This window comes from Orcinus orca, chromosome 12 (assembly GCF_937001465.1).
Source record: "Orcinus orca chromosome 12, mOrcOrc1.1, whole genome shotgun sequence".
Lineage (NCBI taxonomy): Eukaryota > Metazoa > Chordata > Mammalia > Artiodactyla > Delphinidae > Orcinus > Orcinus orca.
This window is the reverse complement of record NC_064570.1, coordinates 86,805,958-86,825,559: the sequence shown is the minus strand read 5'-3', so window position 1 is coordinate 86,825,559 and position 19,602 is coordinate 86,805,958. Positions and strand designations below refer to the sequence as shown.

Below are 19,602 nucleotides of genomic sequence, written 5' to 3'. Positions count from 1 at the left end.
CCCTTGGTCATGGTGTGAAAAAAAATCTACACGTCTATTTAATTTCTCTTTTGTAAAGATTAAGTGTGCAAGACTATTGAAGGTAAATATTTCTAAATAATCAGAATGAGCACATATTTTCTTTTAGGCCTGGAATAATACTATGTTCATATAATTCCTTAGAGAAAAATAAAAGAAAATACCTTAGGAGAAAAAATGTCATTTCTATTCTACTCTTCCTCCTTAGAGAGGATAAAAAGGTAAAAGAACTGTTCTGAGTTGATAAATAAAGGTATAACTACATCAACTCTCTCAGAACGAAGATTTGCTCTGAAAGCCAACACTACCACAGTGCCAAAAAGCTAACTACTGTCTCAAGAGTTCTGCACAAACATTACAGACATGGCTTCGCTTTGTTTTATTCCTCTTTGGAAAAGGTGAGTTTCTATGAGTGTAAGCATTTTCCCAAATAGAAATTTCCCTTAGGAAATTTAAATCCCAACTGTTTCAAGGCAGAAAGGGTCTTTCCATTATGCCTCTAAAGGGCAAGCAAGTCAAGTGATGACAAACAAAGAGTGTGAAAGACCAGTGAATTGCCAAAAAAATGAGTGGTGGACTGTCAAGTGAATGTAAAAGATTTCATCCAGAAGTAGATAGAGAATTAGGACAGGGACAGCAAATGAACGGAGCAGGGGTACAGAGAATGGTGAATCTTGTCTTCATGGCCCTCTGAAATTTTAGTGGTGGCAAGTTCAAAGGCATGTCATGGTCAGGAAAATAGCATAAATAAGTGCAGTTGATGACAGGTAAAATGCAGAGTATGTGCCCGATCTCAAGACAGCAGCCCCTCCTCACAGCCAGCCTATTGTTTCCAAAATGAAAATAATATGTCCATCCAATATTTCCAGGGCTTCTATGTTTTTATAAGAAGCAAAAATTAAGAGTACTATGACTTGTCTTAATTTTAAAAGGTTATATATCCTTGTAAATCACACTACCCAATAAAACAGAATGAAGTTCATCCAGCGGGTCACATTTACCAAGGTGAATAATAATTAAATGGTTGAAAGTAATGGTGTAAAAAGTTAAAACCCATATCTTCTGAAGATAGAAGGAGAACTGGCTGACTGGCAATGTCTTGTTTGGCATAAGGTTCAGCACAGTCTCTGACCATAACCCATGGAGTAAGTGGAGTAGGTAGACACGGAGATCATCTCTTATGGGTCCTCTGCCTCCAGGGAGAAGTACTTGACTCTCCTGTGTTTAGAGATGAGAAAATACTGGCTATTTCATCTTTACTTAATGCTCACCTACCATTAAGTATTTCATCTTTACTTAATGCTTACCTGCCATTAAGTCTCAGGTGACATTCAGAGTTCCAGCATTGTCAAGATTGTGACTGGGAATAAACACAGGAAAGCTTGGATTCTCCCAAGGTCTCATAACATAAGCAGCATGAAGGCATGGAGTCTAGCCTATCCTGTGCAATTTTCCCAGCACCTAGACAAGCAGGAATGTTGTAGGAGCTCAGTGTAGGGCCCCAGAAGAATGGCTGGAACTTGGAGATCAGAGTCTTACCTGCTAAGGTATGTCTTTATAAAGATGCTCCACAGGACCAGATGTGCATTACTCAGATGTTGGCAGCTTATGAAAACCACTTAGAGAAAAAGATACTCAAAACAAGAAAGTCAGGTAAAAGAATGTCTCCAAGAGAAAGAATTAGTAACTGAAATAGAGCACTGAGATTAATTACCCATTAAAGTACCAGAGGGAAAAAATCCTTTCAAAACATAGGAGACACATTTTTCTTCTCTGTGCATTAGCGTTATTGGGGTTGAGATTTCAAATCACAAATGTCTCTGAAGATCTTTGCTTTGTAATGGATTATATTTCTATTTCTCTGATTAAAAGCCAGATTTAACTGGCTCGGTAGTGATTCAATACTTTGATTTTAAAAGGTCTTTACAATTTAAAAAATTCTGTTTATATTATACAGAGCCATGGAGCATTTCCATTAAAGGTAGGAAGGAAAATATTACAGGTGAAAATCACTGACTTCCTGGAGATGCTATTGACAGTCATTTATAGGCTAGGGAAATACTTCTCTCTCGAGAGTGAAGGTGTATTTCATTTATAGGCAGCACAATTTCTTTTAGGTGTCTGTGGGGTTATAACCTCATTCTCTAGTTTCCAAAGGTGAAATAAGTTTAGATTCACTTACCAAAAGGGGCAGAATTGTACGTACATTGGATTCTCTTTCCTTCCCTTTCTAACCAGTTAGGGAAACTCTGTTTTTCAAATGGCAATATCTCATACTGATGGCAAGGGCTTTCATGCTTCCAAGAGTAAGAAATATTCTTCCTACTGGGGCTTTGGGTCACTTCATTGGATTTCTGCTCTGATGTCATAAGCCCACTGTCCTAGTTTGGATTCTGCTGAAATCAGAACCTGAGATGAATACTAAATTTATTCAGCAGGTAACCTCAGGAAGAATGAGGGAGTGGGGATAGTGAGACCAGAGAATGATTAAAAGTCAGCAGAAGCAACCCTGATAAGGAGATTGTTGTAGGTGATGGGGACATGATTGCACACTACAATTTTAAGAAGTGAATAACATATACCCAGGATTATTTACCAGAAAAGACGGTGGTTGGAATATTTATAAACTGCCTTCCATCTCCTGTTCTTTGAAGGGTGCCTTCAGGGCACTGACTTACTGTGTTTTTCATGTGGGCTAAGCTGGCTCCATGGTGTAGGAAAAGATCCTGGATTTGGAACAGAGACTCAGCATCACCTGACTTGGGGAACCATCATTATAAGGTGCTCACTCCAAAGGCTGCTAAAATCAGAGGCTGGCCGAGATGTTGTGACCTGGACTTCCAGAGGAAATAGCAATGCCTACTTTCCAGAAATACAGCTCCCTAGCCTGCTGCTCTTCATGTGCATTCTAGTTTTCACCATTCAGTTGACCCCAATTCCTAGAAGAATTCAGCCCTTTAACTCTGCTTTCCATCCCCAATTATTTCCTCTGTTTGCAATGGGAGATGGCTAATATTATAGTATTCTCACCTTGAAACATAGGTTATAGGTTTCTTCAAACTGGCTTGACCAGAAAGCTCTGTACTTTGGGAGTTATTGAGCCTTCATGAATAAACCTGATACTTGGATTCACTTTTGTCTTTTGGGAGCTGATACCTGGCTAGAACCTGGGAAGAAGGAAGGCTGATTGATCAGAAAGTAAAATCACCTCAGTGCCTACATATTTGCATTGTCCTGTAACCATTATTTTCAGTACTCACTGGTCTTGAGAATCATTTTGATTAATATTTGCTTGAATAATAAAGTATTCCCTAATGTTAGGATAAAAATACAGTTTAATAATTTATCTATAGAATTTCATTAAGCCCAATTACTCTGTAAAGTGTCAGATGAATACATTTATGACATATAAAGATTGCTGCCTTAGAAAACTAAATATAAGTGGATAATAACCTATAAATATCTGATAATTTATATGCTTTTAATAGGCAGTACATAATCTTAACCATTATTTTTCGATCATATTTTGTAGGATATAAAATATTAACTGCTATAAGATTGTTATATATTATATAAAGAATCACTAATGATAAGGTCACTGGGCTTAATTTGCTATTGGTTTCCTTTTAGAAAGATTTATTAGGGGTTAATAGGTAATATAAAAGGACTAATTTTTTTTCATTTTAGGTCACTTTTAGACTTATTGCATAGAACTATTTCACTTTGTAGTATTAAATCAAATTATACTGTCCGTGAATTTAGAATAGGTGTTATGTATTTGAATATATATGCCTTTAATTCAGAGTGAGTCAGATTTGTAGGGTTTTCTTTTTCTTCTCTGAATGTTTTTCCACAGTATCAATAAATCAACATTATAAAAGCAAGACAATTATCTGTTCATTACTTATGTTAAAAATGTTTTTAGGGGCTTCCCTGGTGGCGCAGTGGTTGAGAGTCTGCCTGCCAATGCAGGAGACACGGGTTCGTGCCCCGGTCCAGGAAGATCCCACATGCCGCGGAGCAGCTGGGCCCGTGAGCCATGGCCGCTGAGCCTGTGCGTCCGGAGTCTGTGCTCCGCAACGGGAGAGGCCACAACAGTGAGAGGCCCGCGTACCGCAAAAAAAAAAAAAAATTTAATTAATTTATTTTTTATTGAACTATAGTTGATTTACAATAAAAATGTAAAAAAATATTTATTTTAGTGGCATTATGGGAAGAAAATGGAAAGAGAATATACTTAATATAAAGCTATAATCACCAAAGAGTTATGTGCATTATCTCGTAAAAAGTTAAAATTCACTACAATTAAGCAACCAAATTACTTAAAGTCTGAAATGTTCTTTCATTTTTAAAAAATCTTTGAATGCCTCTAATGTCCTGGTCACTTTTCTAGGCACTGAGATACAACAGGGAACAAAAGGTAGAAAATTTCCTTCCTCCAAGAAATTCAATTCTAGTAGGAAGAGATAAAATAAATCGTTACTTAAGTGATATAAAGATAAGATAGTGATAATTGTTATGATATTAAAAAGTAGGTGGAAAGAGTGACATAGTATTATTTTATATAATGTGGACAGGCCACTAAGAGAGACTATACAGTAGTCTCTGTATAGTAATGGAGACTCAATGAAATAAGTGAGAAAACTGCTCATATCTGAGGGAGTCATTCATCCTCAGATGAACATCAGGAGGTCACCTAGGATGGGGACTGGGAGGCTGCAATACAAACTGTGGCCAGGGACCAGATTATGTAGGATATAACAGGACAAAGTAGGGAGTGTGTGTTACATTCAAATAATTATTTGAAGCCATGGATTTTGAGCTGGGGGTAAAGTAATCCGTTTCATATTTTAAAATGATCACTCTAGGTATTTGATGAGAAATATATGTTAATGGGACATGAATGGAAGAAGGAAATAAAATGTTATAGTTCAGGCAAGAGGATCAGGGTGACTGTAATGATGGTTGTGAGAAGTGATTGAATTTAAATATATTTTGAAGATGCAGCCAATGGGATCTGCTGATGGACTTCATGGGATGTACAAACAAAGACTGGAAAATAATTCCATAATTTTGGCCTAAGAAACTGGGTGAACCATGACAGCATCCACTGAGACAGAAAATACAGGGGGTGGAGCAGGGTTGGGCTAACCCCTCAGTATTGGGGGATTGGTTGGAGGTATCATATGGAAATCCAAGTGGAAATGTTGAGCAGTTATTTGAGTATATGAGTTTAGAGTTCAGGGGAGAGTCCAGAACTTATGAAAACAATTTTGTTAATTATCAGTATACGTATGATACTTAAACAAACAAAAACCTGGATGGAATCCCTTAAGGGATGAATGTATTTAGAGAAGGGAGAGGAGGAATGAAGTTCTGAACAGGTACAGTATTCACTAGAGGAGACAGAAAACAGTGAAGAAATTAGTGATTGTAGGAACATGGAATGCAAGTCTAGAAAGTGTTTAAGTAGAAGTAATGTGTAAAATGCTTCTGAAAATATGACTAAAATGAGGAAGGAGAATTTGCTTTTTGTCCATGTGGTGCTAGTTGGTGACCTATGATGTGAAGAGTTTCATTTTAGTCTTGGGATTAAAAGCAAATTGGGAATAGGTTTGAAGGGAATGGTAAATTAGGAAATGGATACTCAATATAGACAACAGATTTGATAATTCTTTTTTTAAAATTTTTATTGGAGCATAGTTGCTTTACAATGTTGAGTTAGTTTCTACTGTATAGCAAAGTGAATCACCTATACGTATACATATATCCCTCTTTTTTGGATTTCCTTTGCATTTAGGTCACTGCAGAGCATTGAGTAGAGTTCACTCTGCTATACAATAGGTTCTCATTAGTTATCTATTTTATACATAGCATCAATAGGGTATATATGTCAATCCCAATCTGCCAATTCATATCACCACCACCCCTTACCTCCATACATTTGTTCTCTACATCTGTGTCTCTATTTCTGCTTTGTAAATAAGATCATCTATACCATTTTTTTCAGGTTCCACATACATGTGTTAATATATGATATTTGTTTTGCTCTTTCTTATTTACTTCATTCTTTCTGACAGTCTCTAGGTCCACCCATGTCGCTACAAATGACCCAATTTCATTCCTTTTTGTGGCTGAGGGACATTCCATTGTATATATGTACCACATCTTCTTTATCCATTCCTTCTTTGATAGACATTTAGGTTGTTTCCATGTCCTGGTTATTGTAAATAGTGCTGCAATGAACGTTGGAGTGCATGTGTCTTTTTGAATTATGGTTTTCTCAGGGTATATGCCCAGTAGTGGGATTGCTGGGTCACATGATTGTTCTATTTTTAGTTTTCTAAGGAACCTCCATACTGTTCTACATAGACAGCTCTCCTTTTGCTTAAGGAGGTAAAAGCCCAGTCCTCAGAAAACTATAAGATACTGATGAAAGAAATCATCTTTATTCATCAGGGAGATTGGTCCATAATTTTCTTTTTTTGTAGTATATTTGTCTGTTTTTGGTATCAGGGTGATGGTGGGCTCATAGAATAAGTTTGGGATTGTTCTTTACTCTGCAATGTTTTGGAAGAGTTTGAGAAGGATGGGCATTAGTTCTTCTCTAAATGTTTGATAGAATTCACTTCTAAAGCCATCTGGTCCTGAACTTTTTTCTGTTGGAAAAATTTTAATAATGGTTTCAATTTCATTAATTGTGATTTGTCTGTTCATATTTTCTGTTTCTTCCTGGTTCAGTCTTGGAAGCTTATACCTTTCTAAGAATTTGTCCATTTCTTATAGGTTGTCCATTTTATTGGCATAAAGTTGCTTATAGTAGTCTCTTATGATGCTGTGTATTTCTGCAGTGTCCATTGTAACTTCCCCTTTTTCATTTCTAAATTTATTGATTTGAGTCTTCTCCCTCTTTTTCTTGATGAGTCTGGCTAAAGGTTTATCAATTTTGTTTTATCTTCATGAAGAACCAGCTTTTAGTTTTATTGATCTTTACTATTTTCTTTGTTTCTATTTCATTTATTTCTGCTCTGATATTTATGATTTCTTTCCTTCTACTAACTTTGGGTTTTGTTCATTCTTTGTCTAGTTCCCTTAGGTGTAAGGTTAGATTGTTTAATCAAGACAATATGGTACTGGCACAAAAACAGAAATATAGATCAACAGAATAGGAAAGAAAGGTCAGGGATAAATCCACACACTTATGGCCAGCTAATCTATGACAAAGGAGGCAAGGATATGCAGTGGAGAGAAGACAGTCTCTTCAATAATTGGTGCTGGGAAAACTGGACAGCTACATGTAAAAGAAATAAATTAGAACACTCCCTAACACTATACTCAAAAATAAACTCAAAATGGATTAAAGACCTAAACGTAAGAGTGGACACTATAAAACTCTTAGAGGAAAACATAGGAAGAACAATCTTTGACATAAACCACAGAAATATCATTTTTGACCCACCTCGTAGAGTAATGGAAATAAAAACAAAAATAAACAAATGGGACCTAATGAAACTTAAAAGCTTTTGTACAACAAAGGAAACTATAAACAAGACAAAAAGACAACCCTCAGACTGGGAGAAAATATTTGCAAAACAATCAATGGACAAAGGATTAATCACAAAAATATATAAACAGCTCATGCAGCTCAGTATTTAAGAAAACAAACAACCCAATCAAAAAATGGGCAGAAGACATAGACAGACATTTCACCAAAGAAGACATACAGGTGGTCCAGAAGCACATGAAAGGCTGTTTAACATCATTAATTATTAGAGAAATGCAAATCAAAACTACAATGAGGTATCACCTCACACCAGTTAGAATGGGCATCATCAAAAAATCTGCAAACAACAAATGCTGGAGAGGGTGTGGAGAAAAGGGAACACTCCTACACTGTTGATGGGAATGTAAATTGATACAGCCACTGTGGAGAACAGTGTTGAGGTTCCTGAAAAAACTAAAAATAGAATTACCATATGACCCAGCAATACCACTACTGGGCATATATCCTGAGAAAACCATAATTCAAAAAGACACATGCACCCCAATGTTTAATGAAGTACTATTTGCAATAGCCTGGTCATGGAAGCAACCTAAATGCCCACTGACAGATGAATGGATAAAGAAGATGTGATACATATATACAATGGAATATTAATTAGCCATAAAATGGAAGGGAATTGGGTCATTTGTAGACAAATGGATGGACCTGGAGACTGTCATACAGAGTGAAGTAAGTCAGAAAGAGAAAAGCAAATATCGTATATTAATGTATATATGTGGAATCTAGAAAAATGGTAGAGATGAACCAGTTTCAAGGCAGAAATAGAGACACAAATGTAGAGAACAAATGTATCGACACCAAGGAGGGAAATCGGAGGGGGTGTTGGTGGGATGAATGAGACTGAGGTTCATATATATACACTAATATGTATAAAATAGATAACTAATAAGAACCTGCTGTATAAAAAAAATAAATAAAACAAAATTTAAAAAGAAAAAAGGAAATCAAAGATGACACAAACAGATGGTGAGACATACCATGTTCTTAGATTGGAAGAATCAGTATTGTGAAAATGACTATAGTACCCAAAGCAAACTACAGATTCAATGCAAGCCCTATCAAATAACCAATGGCATTTTTCACATTATTAGAACAAAAAAATTTACAATTTGTATGGAAAAACAAAGGACCTCGAATAACAAAAGCAATCTTGAGAAAAAAAAAATGGAGCTGGAGGAATCAGACTCCCTGTCTTCAGACTATACTACAAAGCTACAGTAATCAAGACAGTATGGTACTGGCACAAAAACAGAAATATAGATCAATGGAACAGGATAGAAAGCTCAGAGATAAGCCCAGAGATTAGATGACTTATGGTCACCTAATCTATGACAAAGGAGGCCACAATATACAATGGAGCAAAGGCAGCCTCTTTAATAATTGGTGCTGGGAAACTGGACAGCTACATGTAAAAAAATGAAATTAGAACACTCCCTAAACCAAACACAAAAATAAACTCAAAATTGATTAAACACCTAAATGTAAGCCCAGATATTATAAAACTCTTAGAGAAAAACATAGGCAGAACACTCTTTGACATAAATCGCAACAAGATCTTTTTTGACCCACCTCTTAGAGTAATGAGAATAAAAACAAAAATAAAAATATGGGACCTAATTAAACTTAAAAGATTTTGCACAGCAAAGGAAACCATAAACAATACAAAAAGACAGCCCTCAGAGTGAGAGAAAATATTTGCAAATGAAGCAACTGACAAAGGATTAACCTCCAAAATATACAAACAGCACATGCAGTTCAATATCAAAAAATGAACAACCCAATCAAAAAATGGGTGGAAGACATAAATAGACATTTCTCCAAAGGAGATAAACAGCCGGCTGACAAACACTTGAAAAATGCTCAACACTACTAATCATTAAAGAATGCAAATCAAAACTACAATGAGACCTCACTTCACACTGGTCAGAATGGCCATCATCACAAAATCTACAAACAATAAATGCTGGAGAGTGTGTGTAGAAAAGGGAACCCTCTTGCACTGTTGGTGGGAATGTAAATTGATACAGATTTGACAATTCTGTTTAAAAAAAAGAAATGTAGTTTAATAAGCATATAAAAAGGGAAAGATTCAAAAATGAGATGAGAAAAGGTTAATATCAATATTTATATGCTGGTAGTAGTGACATAGTATGGATGAAGGAATTTATGTTGCAGAAAATAATGTCAGGATGAATGTCCTTTAATGATAGGTGATAGAGGACAGAAGCAATTTACCGGTAGAAGGGATAACCACAGACAGGAACAGGGAAACCAGAGAAAAGCACAGTGTATGACTGCAGATCTCTGCAGGATGCTAGTTGTTAGTGGGAAGATAAAGAAGTTCTCTTCTGATCACTTTTACTTTCTCAGGAATATGAGAGACAAAGATTTAAACTGAAATTTAAATAGAGGGAAGATTGATGGGAATTTAAAAAGAGAAGAGAGAGCCAGAAATAATAAGCTAGGATGCTGGGAAACTGGATTGATTAGTGAGAAGCAGCATCTGTCAGAGGCACCAACGGCTTCCTTGAGGTCTGTGGTCAGGAAGTCAAAGTAAGAGCAACCAATGTAGAGTGTGAGAGTCTGTGTGTGTGTGTGTGTGTGTGTGTGTGTACACACACTTGTATTTTTTTTTCTCCTGTTCTATGCCACCCATGTGAATGAAAAATATATGGGAGGTTGGGATTAACTTCAGGATAGAGGTGTTTTGATATGAGTGTTATGGAAGGAGACAGAGGCAGGATAATGCAAGTAAGGCAGTGGTTATAACTTTAAGCCATGGAATTAGGTTGGGCAAAAAGGAGATAAGGATCTGGTAGGAGGAAGAGGCAAAAATGAGGTTTGAATGTGGCATCAGTGAACAAGAATTCTTGAGAGAGCTTTGAGTTTCCTGCTCACCTCTTCAGCCAATGCCATGCTGTGCTGCTGCCACTGGCTGTAGCACATCTCTTAATGGTTCGATTATGTATAAAACATAAATATCTGTTATTAGGGAAATATTCTCACCTTTATAGTTTATTAAGTACAATTTTGATTTTTGATATCTCTTAATCTATTTCTTTATCTATACACATATATATGTATCTACCAATATATAAATGGCATTTCAATCTTAATCCAAACCAGTGTTTTTCAAGGCCTTTTCTGATTGCTTTCTTTAAATTCACCTCCCCAACTCCTAACCTTATCCCAGCCCTTTATAATCTCTTTTCTACATAAGTTTTCCCTATGGTAATTAATATATCTGCTCTATACCATGTTAAGTTATGATCTCTCTCAAATATATGTATATTAAGGAGAGAGTAAATATGAATGAATTACTTTTTATGATCATAGCTGTCTAGAAGAAGTATGAGAATTGAATCCTCCAACCCTTCCAGGAAACAGTTTAGCAGCTGCCAGTCTCTGATACACCTGGCCTGAAATGAAGGCTAAATCAACTCAGAATTGACTACATCTACAGAGACACTTTGGTTACATCAGTTACTGTGTAGTGATTTCAAGCTGAGGGGTCATAGCAGACCACCAAACCAGGTGTGAGACCCCCTTCACAATGGCCTGTGAGTTGGGTATTTGTAAACTTCCAACAAATCTTTCTGAAATTAAGAAGAAAACTCATTTATTCCAATATGAGAAGCCTACAATACAGTTAATGAAAAAGCAAGCATAATTTTCTGAGTTCAAAATTCAAATTTTCCTTGGAAAACAGGCCACACAAAATCCAATTTAGAGCTTGAAAGGAAGCCCATGGAATCATTATTCCTTAAGTGGTCTTCCCAAGAATCAGTTATACATATGTGCTATATGAATATGGGTTTATGTGAGCACCATCCCAAAAAAGCTTGAGACCCCAAAATAACTGAAAATACAGTGTTTCAGAACCCAATGAATCAATGAGAGGAAGTTGCAGATTTTTCATTAAAAATAAAAAGGGACATAATTTGACTCATCAATGATTTATAAAATGATATTTAGTTCAGTGATACACTTTACTATTTATATTTTATTAACTGTTCATCATTCATGAATATTTATGGAGCACATATGAGGTGAGGGCATTTCTCACCACCTCTGCTGGGCAGTGCTAATCTAACTCACTATAATCTGTCACCTGGACCATTTCCAAAGCTTTCTGATAGGCCTCTCTGCTTCTATTACTGAAACTCTCTACTTCATTCTCCACACAGGAGTCAGCATCATTTAATGAGCATGTAAATTAAAAACAAACAGAATGTAAAAATTAAACCTTTCATTTTCAATCTCACTCTGTCCTCAAATTACTGCTCCATTTCTTGTTTCCTTCTTTAAAAATAAAAATATTCATTTAATAAACTGTGTATTCATCTCAGCACTTTTCTCACATTTTCTCTTAAATCCACTTCAAACAGAATTTTGCACCCTCCACTCCAGCAAAACTGCTTCCTTGACAGTGTCACCAATGATGTTTGTATTGCTAATGCCAATGGTTAATACTTAGTCCTTATTTTACTTGACATAATAATATTTGACAACATTGATCACTCCCTCTACATGAAATAATTTACATGCCTTTCCAAACTCTATCTGCTCTTGTTTTTCCTCCTGTATCACTGACTGCTCTTTTAAATTTCCTTTGCGAGTTCTTCCTTCTCTCCTGGAACCCTAAATATCACAGTACCTCTGGGCTCAGTCCTTGGTCCTCTTCTCTCTTCTATCCACACTCACTCTTTTGTGAGCCTACCCAGCACCACAGTTGTATATCTGAAGACCCCCACATGTATATTTCAATTGGAGACCACCTCATACAGCCAACTGTGCACTCAGCTTCTCCACTGGGGTGCCTAATTGGCAACTCAATCTTAGATTTTGAAACAATGCTAAGAACCATAGCTTGCAGTGAAATAGGTTGTGAAAAGAAAAACAAAGAACACATTAATCCTTCAAATTTTAGGATGAATTTAAAGTATCAGAACAATGTGTTATATCAAGTAATTTTACAAAACATGTTTCTCAGTCGTATTCAGCTCCGTGTGTCATTTCTTATTTTAACAATGTTAGCGTGGTAGCAGCTGCAAAACAATAGCATGGGGCATGGTATTGCTAGTTGGATATGTGTGGTCCCAAGTACAAATCTCAATCATTTGGAAGATGAGGGGCAATATGAAAGTTAGAAAAGATACTTTTATAGCCAGAATGTATTGCTTCTTATTTATGTAATAACATCTGTAGACTGTAGTTCAATTTTTTTTTTTCTAATTTCAGCCAAGACTTCTGTGTCTGTAACAATTGTTACCAAGGTAACCTTTCCTGAAGTTATCATTATTCCCCAGGAAGACACCTGTATATATTTTCTTCAGGGGTCAGCTTCCTATTGCTTTTGACCACTTATTCACTGGAAATCCTTCTAGTTCTTTATCAGTTTTGCTTTTCAATATCATTTCTATTTGTCTAGTTTTTTGTTTTTTTGTTTTTTGCTTTTTACTCCTAAGAGTATAGAATCTAATATTAGATTCACTTAGCCAGCTTCTCTCAGGAAAGAAACACAAAAGATCCCAGTGGTGAATAATTCAGGCATTAATAAATTATGATTTGAGATTTGAATACATTCTTGCTGGGCCCACATAATTAATATTGGTATGCCAAAACAATATAGCTTTTTGTATTTCATAAAAGCAAATTCTCAGCAGTAGTTTAGAGGGCTAATGTTCTTTCCTAAGTTCATTGATGACTTTTGCATTTATTTTTGGCTAGAATTTATGTTGTGGAATGAATGATATTGAGGCAACTGGCTCCAAATTGTATTTTTCTCCTGGAACTTTAAATTCACAAGGGCTCCTGGATTGATTTCTAGCATATAAGTATGTTTAAAAGAGCTAAACTTACTCTTTATATTTTTTAAAGTAGCATTTGTGTAATGGATATAACAGTACTATTTCTCTTAGATTATTCATACAATGCCTTTTCTATATTACAAGCATATAAACATACTTTAGATAAACTTCAATTCAAAAAAGCATAAAAATGTAAAATACCTTGATGTATAATTCATATATTTCTTAATGTTTAGTTAATTTTAGATTAAAAAGCATAAATTTTGTTTTTACTAGTTTCTTTTACAAGAGACAAAGAGCCTCTTGACCCACCTGCCCCACTTGCATGGAACAGGTTAGTTCAGGATTTGCAGAGTAGATATGAGGATGCCAGTTATTTACAACCAACATGTTGATACAGACAGAGCAGGTAGAAATTTACCTGAAAAACCAGGAGCACAGAGGCAGATGTATCCACCTGTTCTTTTTACACAATTTTCTCCATCGGGACAAGGTGAGATTTCACATTCATTTATATCCAGTTCACAGAAAGATCCGTGATACTCAGGTTCACAATTACATAGAAATCTAGAGGAAAAAAGAGAAATAATGTAACAACAAATAGCATTTCATTATATACATAATTCATATATATATTAAATTTCAGACTTTTAACTAAATTTACAGAAATTGAAATATTTTTATTTAATTTTTTTCTTTGAAGAAAATACAATTCACCTTTGTTGGTTTAAAACCTCGGGAGTTCCCCAAGTCAAATTATAAACTGACCCCATATAGAGAGAGCAAGAATAAACCAAAGAAAGAGGCAGACCACCCCAGATCAGTAGATGGCAGGTTTAATACGTAAGGGAACTTAAGTTAGAGGCTTGTCTTGGGAGGTCACAAGATGAGTAGATCTCTGAACCTGCCCACCAGAATCTTAAGAGTTTATATAGACACCTTAAGGATGATTAGTCGTGTACCGTCCAGATGGTCTCAATAACACATTATCATCTCAAGGCTGTATCCTTGATGTGGCTCCTAGTATGGGAATGGTGGGAGGATGCACATATCAAGAATGGGGATGGAGTTAGGAGCTTCCCATTGCCCTGGTCCATCTCATGAGTCAACCAAAGGTCAAGTCCACTTGATGACCTCCTCCAACAATCTTCTAGATACTTTTCTCCTTAAAAGATCTTTATTTGGGAGTGTTTTTTAAAATGAATGTATTTGGGTAAAAAATTACTGGAATTTCATAGATACTATTGACCTTAATTCTGTACCTGTATTTCTTTTGTTATAGTATAAATATCACCTTTAACTATATTCTATATTGAAAATTGAAAATTATTCTCTCCATGGATTGAATAACATTTTTTCCTGATACTAAAGTCCTTCTGATTAATTTTTAAAAAATTCTTTTAACAAAACAATTTCATTAGTGATTAATTATAGTAGCAGATGTTGCAGAAATTGAATGTTATTCAATGATTAGATGTTGGGTTCAAAATGTCATGAACTTAATGGGCAGAGGGACTCTCAAAAGCCTTGTCATTGAGAATGACTTCCAGAAACTTCATCTGACCCCCCTTTCAATGTCCAGCTGTCTCCTCTTTATCTTATGCATCAGTGTCTGATGGCGCTGAGTTGCTGAGTTCAGATTTGCTCTCAACTCTTATTTGGAAGTGTTTCTTTGTTCTTATGAGCATTTACTTCTATTGAGTCAGATCTCAATTGACTCTTGACTGCTTTCCTCTGTAGTCTAAGCTGTGGCAGCTACAGATATAAGTACATGTGGCAAGATCACTTTAAATTTATTCTCAGTCTCTTCTTGGATATTGTGCCCACCAAGTTTATGTTTAAACATCTAGTCAGTCTGTATCTGTTTGCCAGAAGGGAGAAGACCAATCCTCCTTAGATGAATTGTGACTAGTTTTAGTTATGTGTTGGTGGAATAGCATCAGTAAAAGCAACAACCAAATAATTGATGATAAAACAAATAAATAATGTTAAGAGGAAGAAACAAGTAATTTAGTCTTTCCTAATTTAACTTCTATATTCATAAAAATATTAATGAAAACATGGAATGAATTTCTATAGATAAAATTAAATTGAGAGAAAAGTGCACTTAGCAAAACAAGCTCTATATAGTTGCAATTCTCCCCCATCTTGTAGAAGTCTAGAAAAAAGCTTTATCAAATATCCTTTCAATGCTTTTTTCTTTCTTTTGGCTGCACCATGGCATGCAGGATCTTAGTTCCCTGACCAGGGATCGAACCCATGCCCCCTGCAGTGGAAGCACAGAGTTTTAACCATTGGACGACCAGGGAAGTCCCTCAGTGTTTTTGAGACAGATTTTTATTCTGATTTTCTGAGGAAACCTCTTCCTAATTGTTTTGACATAATCATAATTTCAACAAAAATCATAACCACCAGAAATCTAATATATCCAAGCTCCCCATTCACCACACATTAATTTACTGAATGCCAAACATTAGTCATATACCCACACCCAAGTGTAAATAAGCTTGGTTTTGCTTTTGAAAGTCTCATAGACAATTTAGGGACATGGACATGTAAACCAGGACAGTAAAGATATGCCAATAAAGACAGGTGTACAATCCTATAAAAGCAGAGCTAACTTCTAGAGAAAGTGACAGAAAAGGTTTTACCAGTTAATCATAAAGAAAGAGTGGAATCTTTGAATCTGTTGGACAGAACGCATTAAAATTGCATGTCTAATGTCATGCTAGTATAAGAGAGTACTGTACTTCTCAAGAGCTCTCAACGTGGTAGGGAAATGACTGTAACCACTTTTTTAGGGTAACATTAATCCAGTTACTATGACTCCCTGAAGGTATGTTCAAATGGGGGAAATTTTCTCCATCTCCACTATCTCACTAATATCTTCCTATTCATAAAGAATCTTGTAAATGCTTTCTAAAATCAAGATATACTTGCTAATGATATTGTCCTTAATTGCTGTTGTGTGTTCTCAGTGAACCCATGATGATTCCAAGTGATCATAGAGTAGGCTGGAGCTGGGCACAGTGTTCTCAGATGTGGCAGTAAATGGTATGTCCAGGACATACATTTTTTCATACTGATAAACTTGAAAATGTTGTATTACTACAAAATACATAATATAATGACTTTAATTTCAATTTATATATTTGTTGCATGTACTTAGGACAGTTCTATCATATTTCCAAAAGTTGCAAAATCTACTTGGTAGTCTGAAATGTTGAATATTAGAAGTTATTTTAGGACATCTTTCTTCTCAATGATAGATTTATAATAATGACCACTGACTTTCTCAATCTAATCTAAATAGCAATTTACATTAAACTTACAGAGCTTCCTCTCTTTCTGTCTCTCTTTTATTTCTCTCATTTTGAAAATGAAGAAATATCCATATCCCTTGTCTTTTGCCACCCAAATTTCATTTTCTGTGATTATAGAAAGGTTCCTGAGTGGTTTCATGATCAAATCAGTACCCTAGAATCTGGAGATTTCAACCAACTTAAAATAAGAGATGTTCTTCATTGATGGTTCTAACTGAATCATCTCTATATAATTTGCCAAATGGTACTTTTCTAACTCATCATTTATTCTACATTTACCAGATGACTTTTGACTGTTAGGAGGAGCTTTTCATTTTCTTTCATTCATTTATTCATTTGTTCATCTATTCAGTTATTGATTTGTAGCTATATAAATTCACGATTTTTATTTTATTCACTGTGTCAAATATATAACTATTATATTGATTTTGATACTCAGTTTGTGTGAGATTCGGATAGTGGGAACCTCTTCAAGCTGTCTCGAATCTTTTTGACCCATCTCCATCATTCTTTGAGCACTTGCTTACTTTCTAGCAAGATGTTCCAGGTTTATCTTACATTTTTCCAGTCCTAGATGTGAAATCAGCCATTACTCCTAGGAGTCCTGGCTCCTTTAAGTGAAGAGTGGTATTTAGAAGTCAAGATAATTTGTATGTGTATGTGTGTGTGTGTGTGTGTGTGTGTGTGTGTGTATACACATATATGTGTGTCTGTATATGCATACATACATGTCCATATCCATATCTTTGTGTATGTGTGTATATATGTATATTATAAGCATACATATTAATGCATGAATGCATACTAACACCCCATTTCTAATTTGACATAATAGGATTCATTTTAGTTTAGCCAATTTCTATGTCTAAAATTCTTTTTTATAACAATGAGAAATATTGTTTTCATTATTTTAAACATATTATTATTTACTTCCTCCATCAGTTAATGTGAAAATTTTCATGTTCTTTGTCTTCCTATGGTGAAGATGTGGGATTTTTTTTTAATTGAAGTCTAATTGACTTAAAATTGTATATTAGTTTCAGGGATACAAAATAGTGATTCAATATTTAATATATAATAAAATGATCACAATGATAAGCCTAATTACCATCTGTCACCATACAAAGTTATTACAATATTATTGGTTATATTCCCTGTGCTGTACGTTACATCCCTGTGACTTATTTATTTTACAACTGGAATTTTGTACCTCTTAAACCCCTTTATCTGTTTTACTCATCCTCCCACCTCCCACCCATCTGACAACCACCAATTTGTCCTTTCTGTCTGTGAGATATCACTTCACACCTTTCAGAATGGCTTTTAACAAAAAGACAAGAAATAACAAGTGTTGTCAAGGATATGGAGAAAAGTGAACACTTGTGCACTGTTGGTAGGAAGATAAATTGTTGCAGCTGCTATGGAAAACAGTATGGAGGTTTCTCAAAAAATAAAAAAAATAGAACTTCCATACGATCCAGAAATTCCCTTTCTAGGTATTTGCCCGAAGAAAATGAAAACACTAATTTGAAAATATATCTGCACCCTAGTGTTCAAAAGAGCATTATTTACTATAACCAAGATATGGAAGCAACCTAAATGTCCACCAACAGATGAATGGATAAAGAAGATGTAGTATTTACACACAGTGGAATATTATTAAATCATAAAAAATGAAATGTTACCATTTGCAAAAACATGGATGGACCTATAGGGTATTATGCTAAGTAAAATAAATCAGACAGAGAAAGACAAATTCCATATGATTTTACTTATATGTGGAGTCTAAAAAACAAAACAAATGAACATACACAAGAAAACCCATAATAGTTTTTGTTTGTTTGTTTGTTTGTTTGTCTGTGTGGTAGTTTTGAGAAGGTATGTCAAGATTAGATTTTCTTACCTACCCAGAATTATCCTTTGCTCATTTTTCAATTATAATTACCATCTAACGTTTAGCTTTGTGGATCCTTCTATAGTTTTTACTAAAACTTATATTCATTTATCACATCATATTAGAGCAAATTTCCATGAAGATCAAATCTTTATTCCAGAATAGAGCTTCTACCTTGAATCTCTGTGTATAGTCTTTCCCAGGAAAATTAATGTATATATATGTACTCTCTTTCCCTCCTTCCCACTCTTCCCCCCACCTCCCTTTCTCTTTCTCTTTCCTCCCCACTCACCCCTACACCTCTCACTAGGAGAGGCAAGCACAGTGTTGAACACTCCCAATTTGTTCTCTCTGCACTTAACCTGGCCCTTCAGACACTTAGAAAATGAAAGTGCATGGTTGTGTCAAAGGATCCTCGACAGACATTTCCTCCTACTGGCCTCTAGCTAAAGGACCCTATCCCTTGAGCACTTCCTTCTATTATTACCTGGGGAGGTTCCCATCCCTTCTTTATTCAGAACACATCTACCTAGGATGAGGGGAAAAAAACAAAATTGAACCTTTTTATTAACATCTTAAGTGACCCATTTAATTTTATAATAGTTATTGTACTATATACTAAAAGTCTCTAAAACATTTCTTCTTTTTGATGAAACTTTAACCACTTTTAAAAGAATGCATATAGTAAACATATCCTACTTCAAAGAAACAATTAAGACCATGAAATATGTAATATATTATTTTTTCAAATTTTTCTTTATTTTTGAATTTTATTTTACTTTTTTTTACAGCAGGTTCTTATTAATTATCAATTTTATACATATTAGTGTATATATGTCAATCCCAATCTCCCAATTCCTCACACTACCACACCCCACCGCCACTTTCTCCCCTTGGGGTCCATATGTTTGTTCTCTAAATCTGTGTCTCTGTTTCTGCCCTGCAAACCGGTTCATCTGTATCACTTTTCTAGGTTCCACATATATGCGTTAA

At 35.2% G+C, this 19,602-nt stretch overlaps 1 protein-coding gene across 2 annotated transcripts in view; it reads right to left on the bottom strand.

Annotated features, from left to right (window-relative positions):
- The window catches only part of EYS (eyes shut homolog), a 1,673,869-nt gene that overhangs the window by 1,129,844 nt on the left and 524,423 nt on the right, over positions 1-19,602 (bottom strand). For both annotated transcript variants that reach the window (XM_049695235.1, XM_004282511.3), the window contains exon 17: positions 13,814-13,959. In XM_049695235.1, the coding sequence (XP_049551192.1) occupies positions 13,814-13,959 (146 nt within the window). The remainder of the gene's footprint in view (positions 1-13,813; positions 13,960-19,602) is intronic.